We start from the raw sequence: 17,444 nt of genomic DNA, 5'->3' as shown, positions 1-17,444 counted from the left end.
TCGGCCATTTTGACTGTCGGCCATTTTGAATTATGTGCTAAAATGCTGTATTTTATGAACGCATGAACGGATTGTTACGAAACTCGGTATGGGTCATCATCACGAGAACCGGAAGTAGCCTGGCAAGTTTCGAAACAGCGCCACCTAGTGGATAATTTTTTTTCCCAAACGCTTATAACTTTGGGTGGGGTTGACTTATTTTCATGGGACTAACTTTTTTTGTCTCCTGAATCCTTGCCGAGTCCAACGATACCAGACTTGCCAGGTTTCGGCGTATGGTTTGCGCAGCGCGACAAATTAGCGCATAAAAAAACTTTAGCTGATATCGTCAAAACCGCTAGTCCGATCGAGACGAAACCAGCGCCAGAAAATCGTAAACATAGGTCGATAGCTATATATAGAAGCCCAAATGTCAAAATATTGATAGTAAGGGGTAGTAAAATCCAATCAAAGTCAAGTGTCAGTCATTTTTTACATGTTTTTTCATATAAATGTCTATAACTCCAAAACGAAATGAGATATTTTCACCAAAATTGACACACACATGTATGGGCTCACTCCGATGACACATAAAAAATTTTGTAGGATTGTGCCTCTTGGTGGCGCTATAATAGAACAAAACATGACATTGGCACTATACAACTCAATGTTTTAATGTGGTGTTTTAACGGTTTTGCTTCAAATGTCTTTACTCATTTTTTCAGTTGGTCTGCTGCTATCTTCCTTGTTTGCTTCTGTTACGCTTGGCCCCGTTAATGGCTGCTTGCAGCTATATTTATTATTATTATTATTAATTTTCCACCTACGGACATTTATTAACAAGCTACATAGTTCCTGCTAGAGTACATCAAATTAGTCCTTAGCAAGTACTTAGCATGTACACCCTCTTTCCATCTCTCCATAGAACCTTTTCCACTATTTAACGGACATCCAGAACAACGGGGTGGTGAAGATACCAGATGCCAAGGGTGATGACGCATGGAAGGTTTACTTCGAAGAGACGCCCCAAGAAATTGTTGATGAGTTTGCCATGCGTTACGGAGTCGAGTCCATTTATCAAGCCATGACGTATGACTGTCCCCACTATTTCGGCATTGATGTTTTACGTGTTTGCTTAGGTACTCAGGTACTTTTTGTCCCTTCTTTTTTCTAGACACTTTGCCTGCTTGTCATCAAAGTACATGTGTCCTGGTGTGCCTGCTGTCATGAGCACTCTACTGGCCAACATCAATGCTTACTACGCTCACACAACCCAGGCCACCAACAATGTATCTGCCTCTGACCGTTTCGCTGCCTCCAACTTTGGGGTGAGTGCTTGAGCCATCACATAGTGAACATTTCAGCATTAAAGTGTTTGTGGCAATAATTTGGGGTGGTTTCTTGTTTGTTCTCTGTAGAAAGAGCGATTTGTCAAGCTTCTGGACCAGCTCCACAACTCTCTGAGGATTGACCTCTCTATGTACAGGGTATTGTGACTTTTTGGAGTTTTGAATGTTTTCTTGCTTTTGTTTGAAGGATCTTTCTTAACTAAAGTTAAATGGTTAGTATGGCGTTCCCAGTCCAGTCTGACAAATGAGAATAATTCGTTTGAAGCGACTAAGTATTAAAAGCATAAAGTAGTATTAAAAAGTATAAACTATTTCAAGAGGAAATGAGTCTTGATGACACTCCCTCTTGTGTCTCTTAGAATAATTTCCCAGCTAGCAGTCCTGAGAGGCTACAGGACCTCAAGTCTACTGTGGACCTACTGACCAGTATCACATTTTTCAGGATGAAGGTTAGTTGTGAATGTATTGATCATGGTCATGTATTGAAGCTCTATTTGGTGCTTTGTGTCAATATATCATCCTAAAATATTTGTACAATTTTTTTGTGCACAATTTATTTTTGTATGATTTTCTTTTCATATAATTTTCTGGAGATTTTATTTTTTTATACAATTTCCTTTTTTCATGTGATTTTAGTATTTCCGAAATTACATTTCATTAAAAAACATTTCATAAAATTGTTTCATTTGAAATGTGTATGATTTTCTTTTCTGTAGAATTATCTTTCATACAGTTTTCATACGATGTTCTTTTTCATAAAATGTTATTTTACTTTGCCATGTTTTTTCTCTTTACACACGATTTTCATGCAATTTTCTTTTTCATACAATTTTCTTTTTTTTTCAGACGATTTTCGTATGATTTCCTTTTTGTTTAAAAATGTTTCTTTTTTATGATTTTTGGACAGTTTTCTTGTTTCATACAATTTTTGTACGCTGTTCTTTTTCTGCAAGGTGATCTTTTATGATTCGCATTCAATTTTGTTTATCTTTTCCGTATGTTTTGTTCTTTTTTTATAATAATTTTTTTTCATATTTTTTAGTTTATGATTTTTTTGCATTTTTCTTTTTTTCTTATAATTTTAATAATTTTCTTCTCTGTATGCAAGTTCTTTTACGATTTCTTTTTCGTGTGATTTCTGTTTGATTTTCGTACCACTTTTCAGTTTTCGTGCGATTTTCTTTCTTTTGTATGATTTTAAAGTTTACAATATTAAAAATGTTGTTCATAGCTGAATTATCCATCTAAATGAACCATGAACCCTTCTTCTCTAGGTCCAAGAGCTTCAGAGTCCTCCTCGTGCCAGCCAGGTAGTCAAGGACTGTGTGAAGGCTTGCCTCAACTCTACCTACGAGTACATTTTCAACAACTGCCATGAACTGTATAGTCGAGAATACCAAACAGATCCGGTGAGTCGTCACTCCCTTGGCCAAGCCCCAAAGCTTTTTGCCTCGGGAGCATCCATGTCATTTTATCAGTGCAATTCATCTCGCAGCTTTTGTTTATGCTGCTTTGAAGATGTTACAGACTCCCTTCATAAATATCAAACACTCTTCCTGTTGAATTAAACATCTGACCCTGGGCTACTTATTATATTTTGCTGCAAAGCTTTGCAGGATTGTTCCATATCTTGTTCCCCTGGAGTAGTTGGCATACATTTGCTTGTTTGCTTGCCGGCTGAAATAAGCCATTCCTGCTGTGCGCTTAGTAGGGTAATTTCTTCCGGAGTTTGGCAGATGATGAAAAGACATAATGTGCTTCAAGCTTCCATTGGATTTCAAAATGAATTCTTTCTATGCAGAGCAAAAAAGGAGAGGTTCCTCCAGAGGAACAAGGTCCAAGTATTAAGAATCTGGACTTCTGGTCTAAGCTAATCACCCTCATTGTCTCAATTATTGAAGAGGACAAGAACTCTTACACCCCCTGCCTTAACCAGTGAGTCCGGCACCATGTTATTTCACAAAATCTCCCAATGCACATCCTGTTTAGGATATTAATATTGCTTGCTCTGATCCACACAGGTTTCCCCAGGAGCTCAATGTTGGAAAGATCAGCGCAGAGGTTATGTGGAACCTGTTTGCCCAGGATATGAAGTACGCAATGGAAGGTGAGTCTAAACTTAGGGACTTTTCCTCAGTTTTATTTTATTTATATGGGACAAATTAAAATTCAGCTCAAGTCATTTCAGTTCAATACATGCGTAAAGTTCATCCATTATGTAACGAGTTAAATTCAATCATAAGCAGCTCTACAGAAGACAATAGTGTTGTTATTTACGTTGAGTCAGTTCTATGTTGATTCAGTTCAGTTCAATAACTGAATCAATGATGCAAATTGTTGTCAATTATTAAGAAACTAATTCGATTCAGCCATAAGGCATCTCTACAGAAAACGATAGTATCGTCTTCCAGCTCAATTCAGTTCAAGTTTTGTTCTTATCTGATAGTGTCAGTGCAGTCGAATTGATAATTGTCTTTTCTGGATTATGCTTTTGCGTGGATTAATCATTCATTTTGTAGAGCTATATATCACTATCAAGACTCAAAACCTCATGATATTTAATTAAAAAGTTTCAACTCAGGTCATGAATGATTATAACTTAACTAAAGTTTGAATTTTAGTTAGAAGCACAAGCATTGCAGGGTTTCTCACTGATAGCCACTTAAATTTCACACTTGGTGAAAAGTCAACATGTGGTGGAGTTCTTCTCATCTGCTGATTCAGTAGGGGTCCTCCATTCTGCATAGATGCATTATGTGCTGTTAAATCTTCAACTGTTTCATGAAGAGCTTTTGTCTTCACCTCATGTCTTTCAGAGCATGAAAAGAACCGCCTGTGCAAGAGTGCCGATTACATGAACCTGCACTTCAAAGTAAAGTGGCTTTACAATGAATATTGCAAAGACCTGCCTTTCTTCAAGAGCCGAGTGCCTGAATATCCCGCGTGAGTGGCATCTCACACACAAAAATGATACCGCGCACACTCAAAATGTCACTGTGACCATGATATGATGGGTAATAAAGCTTTAGGTGGTGATGTTATTCTGCAGGTGGTTTGAGCCATTTGTCATCCAGTGGTTGGATGAGAATGAGGAGGTGTCTCGAGACTTCTTGCACGGAGCCCTGGAGCGTGACAAAAAAGATGGGGTGAGATTTATTTCTCTTGCCTTTTGGTTCCTAGCTTCAAGGCCATTCGATGCAGGTTACAAGAACCAATATTTTATAAATCAATATATTTTATAAATCAGTTATCAATATATATCAATAAAAAAGATCTATGCTTAACATAGAACAAATTTAAATAACTGTAATAATACTTTTTTTCAATGTTGTTGTTATAAATAACATTTATATCCCATATTTTCAATGTGGTTTCAGACTATAATAGTGTAGAAATATATAAAACATTTAATGTTAGATTAATGTTTCATTTTAAATATCAGTACTGAACTATATCACAATTACAAAATAATCTTTAAAATCTTAAAAAAAAAACATTTCATACAAGTTTCATACAGTGTTCTTGTTTCATAAGGTGTTCTTTTATGATTTTCATACCATTTTGTTTTTCTTTGCCATATGGTTTTTCTTTTTTATGATTTTCTTTTCTGAATGTTTTTTTATATATATTTTTGAAAATTTTTCTTTTTTTTATAAAATGTTTATATATTTTCTTTTCTGTATGTTTTTTAATAACATTTTTAGATGATTTTCTTTTCTGTAAGTTTTAGTGCTGTCAAATCGATTAATCGCGATTAATCGATTTGACAGCACTAGTGTTTCTCTTTTTTTGGGACAATTTTCAACTTTCAAGTTTCAAAAAAATATATTAATATATAAATATCTTACGCATTTTTAAATATAGTATGATTATTGCATTAATACTAGTGCTGTCAAATTGATTAACCGCGATTAATCACTTCTAACATAAAGTGTTGTATTGTGTTGGTGTTATTCAAAAAAAAAAATTTAAATCATGAACAATTTTTTAAACAAGTTTCAGTTGTTAAATAACATTTCAAAGAGTTGAAATTCATTTTTTGACTGTTTTTATGTCAGGCAGTACAACCAAATAGTTGTATCTATATACTGTAGTTGTACCACCTGACATGGAAAGTGTACCAACCTACCCATTCTTAAATTAGCAGTTTTACTAGTATATTTGAGAGAGATCTACAAACCTTTTCACTCTGTCATAAGGATCAGTTGGGCTCCTCTGGATGATTATCATGTTTACTGCTATTGTCAATTCATAATAAAAGAGCCATGTTTGAAGTTGTGCCACCCTGACATTTGAGAATATACAAATTGCTGGACAAAAGTTTTTAAATGATCTCAACAGATTTAAAACTACTGATATTTATAAAAATGTGTTTATGTGAAAGGTTTCAAACCTAAAATGACGCCATAGTATTAAGTTTTCAATTTTTTATTATTAAGACACCATTTTAAATAGTTTTCTTAGTTCATTGGTTTGGACAGTTGGACCACCTGACATTTTGGGAGTTTAAGATAATAAAACATAAAATGTATTATTTAAATGGACTAAAACAAATTCAAACTAAATAGGTTTTATAGAACAAAGTGGGATATGTCATGAATTTATCAAATTATTTTAAAAGGAATTAATGTTCTTGGACACAAAAATATGCACCTCATGTCTCATGATTCAAACTTTTTGTACATGCAACGATTCATTTCTGAGAAAAGTTTTATTTATTTTATAATTTACTGTAAACTTTTCACATTATTTCGCTTTTTACAGCTGTAATAAGTTAAAGTAACAACAGACCTCCAGCCTGCAGCCAGACATGTCCAAATTTGATGAATGAATGCCCTCGGAGGACCTCAGCATGTTCCTGAACCAATAAGCACCCTCTTTAGTTCATTAGTTTCACCGAGCCCCCTTTGGGAATCTGCCACAGTCTCACCTCAACCCAATTATTTCCAGACGAAAGAGCTCACACCTGACGTCTAGTCGCAAATTGCTTGTGTGGTCTCTTGCGCCTTCTATTCCAGAACTTTTTCTGACTGCACATCCAACTCTTTCTTTCCTACAGTATCAGCAAACTTCAGAGCACGCTCTCTTCTCCTGCTCGGTAGTGGACGTCTTCTCGCAGCTCAACCAGAGCTTCGAGATCATTAAGAAGCTGGAGTGCCCAGACCCACAGATTGTTGGACACTACATGAAGAGATTTGCAAAGGTCCTAAGCAGACACTCCTCTTTTTATTTGAATAGTTTCATTATCGTTCCATTTACTTTCGAACTGACATAATGCCAGTGAGTAAAAGTCAAGTGCTTAGCTGAGATTTTGGTCGCAAACTTTAGTTGCAAACTTTTATAACCTACTGCAAACAAAAATCTGTTTTGCCTTTAAACGAAAAAAAAAAAAGACTTTACCTAGTTTATACCTGGTTTAAAAAGAATGGGTCATATGAAGCAAATTGTTACATAACAGCTAACCAGCTAACTTAGGGATGGTATACACAACACAACTTTTAAAATCTGATAATTTTTGGGTAGAGGGGTAGGGATAGGTTTAGTACTATGTTTTTGGACAGGTATGTTGGTCCAAAATATGTTGATCCAAGAACATGTCTTGGCAAAATCAAGATGACCCGTCTTTAGCAACATTAATAATGACCTTCACTGTCAATCTGTGAAAAAGCTATTGTCATGGAATTAGTTTTAACATGATCTCTTTATCCCACAGACCATTAGCAACGTTCTGCTCTCCTATGCGGACATTATCTCCAGGGATTACCCCAACCACTGCACCAAGGAGAAAGTGGTAATAGTCCTGTGGAATCAGGTTTATATTTTTGAAATAGTTGTTTAAATTCTGAATTTAACCCATTCGGTTTGTGTTTTCTTTGATTCTAGAATGCAAAGGATGGCGCTGTTAAGGTCTGTAAATCTGACAAGGGTGAAATATGTCATGCAGCGAGATAGAGAGTCTCTCTGTATTTTTTTTAGTGGGTTGAGTCAGTCTTGTTGAATTTCAGGCATTTTAACTAAGTGTTTTTGCTCCACACAGCCATGCATCCTCATCAACAATATCCAGCAGCTCAGGGTACAGCTTGAGAAGATGTTTGAGGCCATGGGAGGTAAAGATGTAAGTGAACCACAAATCTGCCGACGTTGGTTTAGCAAAGTCTGGATTTGCAGAGACTTACAACCTGCTGAGAGCATGGTCAAGCTCTGGTGGCTTTGACCATTGCACCCAAAAAAATAATAATATCCTGGCTCTTTTTGAATTTTGAAGCCCAAAAAAGTGCATCCATCATAAAAGTACTCCATGGCTCCAGGGGTTTAATAAAGGCCTTCTGAAGGGAAGCGGTGCATTTGTGTTTAGAAAAATATCCATATTTATAACTTTATAAACTATAATCACTGGCTTCTGGTAACGGCCGTATGCAAGAAAAGCAAAACAAAACCCCGGTCAGGAATTAGAAGTCTAAAACAAGGATTTTTAAAGAGAAATGTTGGAGGAGCTTGAGTTTGTTTCCCAGGCATTTTTGTTTGAATCTTGAGAGGCGTCTACTCTCAACTAAGCTTACGCTACTCCTACATCCTACGTCATAGGACAGGTCAAAGGCCACTCTTCCGCCAAAATTCAACTTGCGGATGGAAGCTAGTGATTACAGTTTATAAAGTAATAGAGACATTTATAAAAATGGATATTTTTCTTACAAAAACACATGCCTTCGCTTCAGAAGGCCTTTATTAACCCAGCCGTGTGGATTACTTTTATGATGGATGGATGCAGTGTGGGGGAAAGTTACTTTGAAAAGTAATGCATTACAATATTGCATTACTCCCTTAAAAAGTAACTAATTGAGTTACTTAGTTACTTTTTAAGAAAAGTTATGTTACTTTTGCGTTACTTTTTCTCACCTGGTTGGGCTTGTTTTGTTTGTGCAAATGTAAAGACCTCTACACACCAAAATTGAAAGAATAAGAATGAGCTGGGGTAAAAATGCAAATTCACACGTGGACAGTGTAAACCTTTCAGCTGTGCTGCCATTCTGGGTAATGGAAGAATGGGTCGCAGGAGTAAAAAGTTTAACACTTCCCCCATTAAAACCAAATTTTTTTAATTTAATTTAATTTATTCTTATTTAATATTTAATAATCAATAATGGTCAATAAAGTCAGCTTAAATGCATACAAATATTTGTTTTATTTAATATTTAATTATCAATAATGGTCAATAAAGTCAGCTTAAATGCATACAAATATTTGTTTTATTTAATATTTAATTATCAATAATGGTCAATAAAGTCAGCTTAAATGCATAAAAAAATATTTGTTTTATTTAATATTTAATTATCAATAATGGTCTATAATGTCAGCTTAAATGCATAAAAAATATTTGTTTTATTTAATATTTAATTATCAATAATGGTCAATAAAGTCAGCTTAAATGCATACAAATATTTGTTTTATTTAATATTTAATTATTAATAATGGTCAATAAAGTCAGCTTAAATGCATAAAAATATTTGTTTTATTTAATATTTAATTATTAATAATGGTCAATAAAGTCAGCTTAAATGCATAAAAATATTTGTTTTATTAATATTTAATTATTGGAGGTTTGCATAGTATTCTGATTTTGCATTTGACTGATATTATTCACTTTGAGGAGTACTGATTCTTTTTTTGTGCAAGTGAGATGAATAAATGCTCACATTTAATAATCTCACTCTGCACTTACTCTCGATTGAATCTCGATAAATGTGAAAAAGTAACTCAGATATTTTGCTGTAAATTTTAAAAGTAATGCGTTACTTTACTAGTTACTTGAAAAAGTAATCTGATTACGTAACTAAAGTTACTTTAAAAGTAATGCGTTACCCCCACTTTTGCACTTTTTTGGGCTTCAAAATCCAAGTTACCATTCCCTCCCATTATAAAGCTTGGAATAGCCAGGATATTTTTTAATATAACTCTGATTATGTTTGGCTGAAAGAAGAACGTCATAATACACCTAGGATGGCTTGAGGGTGAGTAAATTATGGGATCATTTTAATTTTTAGCTGAACTAATCCTTTAATGTCCCTTTCAGTTGAATGTTGAAGCTAGCGACATTTTGAAAGAACTCCAGCTGAAGCTCAACAATGTTTTGGATGACCTTGCAAGGATCTTTGCCACCAGGTGAGGTCCCAAGGGATCAGGAAGAAATAGCTCCTGTGCTCTACTTTTGGAGTAACATCTGTTCTCCACCTTGTTCTCTCACTAGTTTCCAACCAAACATCGAAGAAAATGTCAAGCAGATGGGTGACATACTTAGCCAGGTGAAGGGGACAGGGAACGTGCCAGCAAGTGCTTGCAGCAGCGTGGCACAGGACGCAGACAACGTCCTCCAGCCCATCATGGACTTCCTTGACAGCAAGTAAGATGCTAATCTTCTTCTTAGAAATGTCACACTTCCACTTCAATCTTACCTTTTTTTTCCCTGTCAGCCTCACGCTGTTTGCCAAAATCTGCGAGAAGACAGTATTGAAGCGAGTACTGAAGGAGCTTTGGAAGCTGGTCATGAACACAATGGAGAAGACGATTGTTCTGCCGCCTTTGACTGACCAAACGGTAATGAGCTGTTTAGAACTTCATTAAGAGCAGATTATTGAGGCGTACTACATTTAGAAATCCTTTTATATAAATGTGAAGATTGTTTACAGCATTGTATATTCTGCTATGGATCATGAAGACTCAGAAGGACTGGAAATATATCTCCTCTTGCCCAACAAAACATGTCCCTTTCCCAAATCAAATCACCTTGGACGAAAGACACATCTTTCCACTCTAAAAACGTTGGGAGTGCACCATATCATTCAAGCACCTCTCGAGACTGCTCTCTGGTCCTGTAGTCATACAGTTGTACATTTCATGTATATTAATCTTGGCTTAAAAAAGTTTTATTAACTGTATTTCTACAGTTTTGAATCCTAGTTCATTTTTGAGAGCATTTCTACAGGAACAGAGACAACTTACTGCTTTTAATTTGTCTTGATATAACTGTTATTCTTTTTGTATTTTTGTTTGTATTTGTTTATTTTAACAAAAGAGACCCATATCAGTTTTTTTAAGATTGTGACAGGAGACATCACCCTATTGGCCTAGTTAATCATTTGCCAATTACTGTAATTCTAATTGAAAAAGGACACAAATTTACTCCAAAACTGTCAACATTTACTCATTTGTCATTCCTAACTGGTATGACTTACTTTCGTCTATGGAAACAAAAGGAGATGTTTTGAAGTATGTTCATGCTGTTCTTTTTTCTACAACAAAGGCTCTTTTCCCTGTTCAAAAGGGACATTATAAAAGTGGCCCAGGACAATGGTTTTGTGTAAAGAATTAAACAAAAAATTAACTCCCCTTCAAGTTGTTCCAAACCTGTATGAGTGTCTGTCTTCTGCTGAACAAAAAAGAAGATATTTTGAAGAATATGGTTAACCAAACAGTGGATGAGCCTCATTGACTTCCATAGTATGGGAAAAAATACAATGGAAATCAATGGGGTCCATCAACTGTTTGTTTACCGACATTCTTCAAAATATCTTCTTTTATAACTCATACAGGTTTGGAACAATTTGAGGCTAAGCAAATAATGACACAATTTTCATTTTGGGTGAACTATCCATTTAAGTTAGGTAAACACGCACTTTGAATGTGCATACATTTGGCTTGAGAGCTACTGAAAATGATAAGTTAAGACATTTTCAGTAAATAACTCCTTACATTTCAGTCTGTTCCTCACACAAACTGATCCATTTGCTTCAGAAGTCTTTAAATTTAGCGCACAAGTCGTATGTGGCTTTATGTCCATTTTATATCTTGAGAGCCCTTGGTCCTCATCCACTTTCATTGTATGGAAAAGAGCAGCTTGAACATCCGTCAAAATTTCTCCTTTTGTGTTTCATGGATGAAAGAACACATACCAGGTTGGAAGATTTTTCATTTTCGGCTCAATTATTCCTCCAGACTAGGCCAGATTTAGTCCCTCGGGGCGAGCACAGACCTTGGGACTTACCGTAATATTGTATCAGGCCCGAAGCCGGTCCTGTAGTCTGAATGTTAATGCTTCTTTTGATTTGATGTGGGGCTCTTTGTAGCTTCACTGACCCTTCTCTCTGGTTATTACATTCTCGCTCTCCCCCCGCTCCACCTCCACAGATGATAGTAAGTACCAGAGCACTTTTGTCTGTGCGTCTGTATGTCCCGCAGTCCGTCCACGCTGGGTGACCCTTTCCCACCACCTCCTGCTCTGTGTGGCTGCCATGTCCTCCCTTCCTCTTGTCCAATGCATCCTCATTCACCTGTCACGTCTTTCTCTCTTTCTCTCGCTGTCTCTCTCTTCTCTTCTTTGTCCATCTCCTCTCCTTTCCCTGGCCCCCTCAGTGGTCTGTATACCCGAGGTGGCTGCAGCATGGTGCATTTCCTAATTGACTTGGACAAGGCCCTTTTCCGATTCCCACCCCAACGAAACTTGCAATCCGATGTCCGCCCCACGTATGACTGCCAACCCCTTCCTCAACTCATTCTCCTGGAAGCGACACTCTTGCGCTCCCAGTCTGGTGTCCGTGGTGGGTCTATTATCTGGGTGACGTTAACCGGTTTCAGGTGGTCCACCCTCCCCGTCTCTGTCACCTGTTTGAAACCTCTCCTCTGTGGGTTGTTGCTTGCGTCTGATCTTCACCTCAACTCCCGAGTCTCTCTTTTTAGTCTCTGCAGACATTATTCTGTCAATCTGTCCTGGTATTTGGTTTTTCGTGTTGTTGTACCGAAACTGGCCTGATCGAATGCCGAGGTCTCATACTGATGTCTGTTCCTGCTTGAGAGTCCAGAAATAGTATTTTAACAATACAGTCTAGTCGTCAGTTGCTTGTAAAAAATTGTATTGTCATTTTACAGTGCAAATATTGCTTGTTTGTTTGTTTTTCAAACCATGTCATATGAAGATGTTTTCGTAATTTTCTTTTCTGAATTGTCTTGAAAGAATTTAATAGTTTTCACCTTTGCTTAGTTTCATTGGTCTCTTAGATTACAAATCATACTAAACAGAAATCTGATATTAAATATTAAATATTAAATGAATATGAGTGTTAACTACTTTGCCTTAAAGGGACAGTTCAGCCAAAAATGAAAAGTCTGTCATCATTTACTCACCCTCACGTCGATACAGAAATTCTTCCCGTCTGCCATAGCTCTCAAATATCATTCAAATGTGCGTATATATTCAAATATGGCACATCAATTTTGTGTCACATCAGTTTTAACGTCAATAAAGTCAGGGGTTTTAAATGTCACGGACTCCCAAATATGATCATCCAGATATACCCCCATCCTAAAATTAAAAAATTCAGCTCAATCAAGATCCAATTTATCAAGATCCAATTTATATTGTGAAAAATTCATTTTAGAATAAAAATTTTGGAAAATATTTAGTTTATATTATCTTACATCATTACATTTGTTTATATTTACTATAGTATTGCAATGTTAAACTTTGGAACTGAATTATTAACCCTCTGGGGCTCTTCGGTCATTTCTGACCCAAATTTTTTAAAATATTTTTTTTTTTAAATCGTAGCTTCATTGGAATGGTCCAAAACTTGGTGACTATTGGTACTTGGTATATGAACGCACACAAAAATTGGGGACAGGATTTGAAAAGTCTAAGTGGTCGTAAAAAAAATAGTCACACTCAGGACTTTCGGGTCGAAAATGACCCCCATAGGAAATTAATGGGAAATTGGCAAGAATAAGAAAATACAGAGTTTTTTTGTGCATACAATCTACAAATCAGCCAGGATGCAGAAAAAAAGGACTCAACAGTGAAGGGGTGAATCTCTAAAACATCAAGAGTGCAAAACAGACAAAAAAAACTCTTACACACACACACACACAAACACAATTAGCTTTTGGAATGGCACACGTTAATTTGTGTGTGTGTGCGTGTGTATTAGTGTGTGTGTGTCTGTTTTGCACTCTTGATGTTTTAGAGATTCACCCTTCACTGTTGAGTCCTTTTTTTCTGCATCCTGGCTGATTTGTAGATTGTATGCACAAAAAAACAAATTTCCCATTAATTTCCTATGGGGGTCATTTTTGACCCGAAGGTCCTGAGTGTGACTATTTTTTTTTACGACCCCTTAGACTTTTCAAACCCTGTCCCCAAATCCTGTGTTCATATAACAAGTACCAAAAAAGTCACCAAGTTTCGGACCATTCCGCCGAAGCTACGATAAAAAAAAAATGTATAAAACTCAAGATCCACTATAGTGGTAAAAACGTGCTATTGCGTGATAAAAATGCTCATTGTGTCCACCGGATGGCACCGATCTCATTAAAAAAATTGCTTTCATGAGGCCTAGGCTTGACTCTAAAATGAAATACAGCTTTAATAAAAAAAATAAAAAAATGAATATATATATATATATATATATATATATATATAATTTTTTTATTATATTCAATGGGAAAAAATGGGTCATCGTTATTGCATAAATATTAATTATAAATCATAAAGTTATCTCAAAACACCAAAAAAGAAAAGAAAAAATATTATTGAACAAAAATATATTTCATTGATTTTACTCAAATCTTTTTTATCTTAATCCCACCCTCCGGGTCATTTTTGACCCGAAGGTCCTGAGTGTGACCCATAAATGAAGAACCCCAGAGGGTTAAATATTTATATTGCAAAAGACATGGCTTCATCAACGGACCAGATGCAAGAGAGTTAAACTTTATTTACTGACAAATGTATTTATTTAATTTTAAAAACAAATGTAAACATTTTTTTACTTTTTTATATAAAACATTTTAGCTAAACCTTTCAAACTTTTCCTTATTGCGTAAAACATCTTTTAGCAAATAATGACTTTTTTTATTACTTTTATACTACTTTTATGGCACTTTTTGGTCATTTTTAGACTTTGTAGCTCCAGTCCCCATTCACCTTTATTGAATGGAAAATGATGGCGTGAACATTCTGTAAAACATCTCCTTTTGCGTTTCACAGAAGGAAAACAATTTAACGAGTTCGAAATTATGCGAGGGTACATAAATAATGACAATTTCATTTTTTCTGTCTCTGTAACAAACTGTAATGACTGAAAAAAACATGTTTTCCATTTTTGTTTTCTCATTTTTCATAATTTGTTTCTTCCTGAAGTTATGTGATTGGCCTGTTAGTCAGTTACTGGATGATAGACACTGTCAGCCTATTAAAGAGCGCCAAGGCCAATTCTCAAGTTAATTACACTATCCTCTCTTCACAGGGCAGGGTGAAGCTTGCTTGTCACAGTGATGTAAGAACTGAATCCCCTTTAGCTCAATGTGTCCTGTCTCTCTCTCTCTCTCTCTCTCATTCTCAGTGTCTTCTTTGTGTGACTTGGGTCCCCCTGTTGAAACAAACCGGTGGAAGCAGTGTTTTTTTTACCCCTTGTTTTCAATGCAGTTGTGGGTTTCCCTATAGACACCATTTATAGCTACCTATGTGCCCTTTCGAATCCTCACATAGTTCATTACAGGTGCTCGGACACTCCGGGTTATATAATGCATGACAGTCGCTTTAGACGCTGATGTCTATGCCGGTCTAAACGACTATTCTTTTTATGATTTCAGAAATACAGACTATTTCTGTATACTAACGATTTCATTCTCCTAGGACTACTACATTGTACATATTTGTATAATGGTATAATAAGGTGCACAAGCCTCATTCACTTAGTGATATATCCAAAGATTAGAGTATCGTCCAGTCGTAGATACTAGATATATCACCAGAGTGTTGTTGTTCGGGCTGTGGACCTACTGGTTTTGTAATCCTTTCAACTCTTGTCTCTGTCTTATGTATGTAGCTAGTTTACCGTCTCATGTTGCACAAACAGTTGTGTGTCGATGCGTGGCTGTGTGCGAGCGTGTTTGGGGTGGGGCACGCTGGGATTGTGCGAGTGCGTGTCTGACGTTTAAGACTGTTTCTGACCTCTGTGATGTGGCATTTCTATCTACAACCTTGTCGAACTCTGTGACCTGACTAATGTCCCCTCTGTTCTTCTATACCTTCTTTCTTTCTCTTTCTCGCTTCCTCCTTTTTTTCTCTTCTTCCTCCAGGGCACACAACTCATATTCAACGCAGCCAAGGAACTCGGTCAACTCTCCAAGCTTAAGGTATGTACGTTTGTTTAAAAAAATGTGCAAGCTAGTTTAACAACAGATGCTGCGTCCCAAATCGCATCCTATCCATCCTAAATAGTATATTAATGCATCCCAAATCGTAGTATGTTGAAATAAGTACTTCAAAGAAGATACCTGGATGGTCTACTTTTTCCGGTTAGAATCCGAAGTGTAGATCCGTGCGCACTCTTAACGACAAATATTGCCCACAACCAATTGAGAGTTGGACGAGGATTCGATTAGAACTACAAACGGATAAAAAGTGTTAAAAAACTACAAACATGGCAGATGTGCTAGTCAGACGGTTAAAGTCACAATATGTAATTATTCGGTCATTTAATCAAAACAAAGCCGTAGCTTGATGACGCCTGGATTTCATGGAGCTTTTTTTATGCCGCAGACGAGCGCTTACACTTTTCCGATATTAGGCATGGTAAAACATGGTACTCGCGGTAAATCAAGAAAACAAGATTTAAACAATAAATGTTGAGCTTTATAACAATGATTCGTTTTCTGTCGATGAATGCATCCAAACAGTTGCTCACCTGTCTAATAAAACACATCATATATTAAAACGTTTTTGTGTTTCCATGGTTTCTACAAAATAAAACCGGAAATCGGGGGTAATGCGGGTATGATGTCATAGATAGGCGACGCACGGACACGGTCTGCGTCCTGGTTAAAATAGCTTATTTCTCTGGATTTAAACATTCTTGGAAACATTTGGGATAATGTAAGTATACAAGTCAACACAATATATAACTTTGTTCTAGTGGTTTTTGGATATTTGAATCCAAAAATCTTACATATTGTGCCTTTAAGTAGAGAGGTTTAGATAAAGGGGTTTGAGTGATTAATTATCAGTATCTAACCTGATAAAAATATATTTATTCAATGTTATCCACATTATATATCTTCTGCTACAGCATTGTAGAGATATGTTCGGTCATTAACTTTTAAATGCATCATTATGCAAATTGCATAAACGCATGAGGATGCATGAAACATACTACTACATTTCTCTCCGAAATGGTAGGAAATGAAATGAAATTGAATGTGGAGGATTTTAACTGTGACAGGATGATTGACAGAGCAGTTTAAACGGTGACAGAATGCGTGCAACTAAGCGACAGAGCTGTCCGTTAAAGATGTAATTATGATGAAGTAGTATGTCCTCAAACTTGCCTAGTCTTCTGCTACACACTCAAAAGTATGTACTTTTTCTTCACAAAAACAGTACATACAGTACTTTTAGGGCATAATATAAGTAGGCGAATTGGGATGCAGCAAGAGTGTATGTGTATACACTCACCTAAAGGATTATTAGGAACACCTGTTCAATTTCTCATTAATGCAATTATCTAATCAACCAATCACATGGCAGTTGCTTCAATGCATTTAGGGGTGTGGTCCTGGTCAAGACAATCCTCTGAACTCCAAACTGAATGTCAGAATGGGAAAGAAAGGTGATTTAAGCAATTTTGAGCGTGGCATGGTTGTTTGTGCCAGATGTGTCCGGTCTGAGTATTTCACAATCTGCTCAGTTACTGGGATTTTCACGCAAAACCATTTCTAGGGTTTACAAAGAATGGTGTGAAAAGGGAAAAACATCCAGTATGCGGCAGTCCTGTGGGCAAAAATGCCTTGTTGATGCTAGAGGTCAGAGGAGAATGGGCCGACTGATTCAAGCTGATAGAAGAGCAACTTTGACTGAAATAACCACTCATTACAACCGAGGTATGCAGCAAAGAATTTGTGAAGCCACAACACGCACATCCTTGAGGCGGATGGGCTACAACAGCAGAAGACCCCACCGGGTACCACTCATCTCCACTACAAATAGGAAAAAGAGGCTACAATTTGCACGAGCTCACCAAAATTGGACAGTTGAAGACTGGAAAAATGTTGCCTGGTCTGATGAGTCTC

At 36.4% G+C, this 17,444-nt stretch overlaps 1 protein-coding gene across 1 annotated transcript in view; it reads left to right on the top strand.

Annotated features, from left to right (window-relative positions):
• The window catches only part of unc13a (unc-13 homolog A (C. elegans)), a gene marked incomplete at both ends in the record, with an annotated part of 50,234 nt that overhangs the window by 20,205 nt on the left and 12,585 nt on the right, over positions 1-17,444 (top strand). Inside the window, 18 exons of the mRNA XM_079807072.1 lie at positions 905-1,068; positions 1,154-1,307; positions 1,398-1,466; positions 1,688-1,777; positions 2,603-2,737; positions 3,130-3,263; positions 3,350-3,435; positions 4,145-4,271; positions 4,378-4,474; positions 6,388-6,531; positions 7,042-7,119; positions 7,212-7,235; positions 7,366-7,443; positions 9,400-9,488; positions 9,574-9,726; positions 9,797-9,920; positions 14,621-14,650; positions 15,456-15,512. Of these exons, the coding sequence (XP_079663198.1) occupies positions 905-1,068; positions 1,154-1,307; positions 1,398-1,466; positions 1,688-1,777; positions 2,603-2,737; positions 3,130-3,263; positions 3,350-3,435; positions 4,145-4,271; positions 4,378-4,474; positions 6,388-6,531; positions 7,042-7,119; positions 7,212-7,235; positions 7,366-7,443; positions 9,400-9,488; positions 9,574-9,726; positions 9,797-9,920; positions 14,621-14,650; positions 15,456-15,512 (1,833 nt within the window). The remainder of the gene's footprint in view (positions 1-904; positions 1,069-1,153; positions 1,308-1,397; positions 1,467-1,687; positions 1,778-2,602; positions 2,738-3,129; positions 3,264-3,349; positions 3,436-4,144; positions 4,272-4,377; positions 4,475-6,387; positions 6,532-7,041; positions 7,120-7,211; positions 7,236-7,365; positions 7,444-9,399; positions 9,489-9,573; positions 9,727-9,796; positions 9,921-14,620; positions 14,651-15,455; positions 15,513-17,444) is intronic.

The sequence above is a fragment of the Gobio gobio genome (genome assembly GCF_949357685.1).
Source record: "Gobio gobio genome assembly, chromosome: 24".
NCBI lineage: Eukaryota > Metazoa > Chordata > Actinopteri > Cypriniformes > Gobionidae > Gobio > Gobio gobio.
This window is presented reverse-complemented; position numbering and strand designations above follow the sequence as displayed.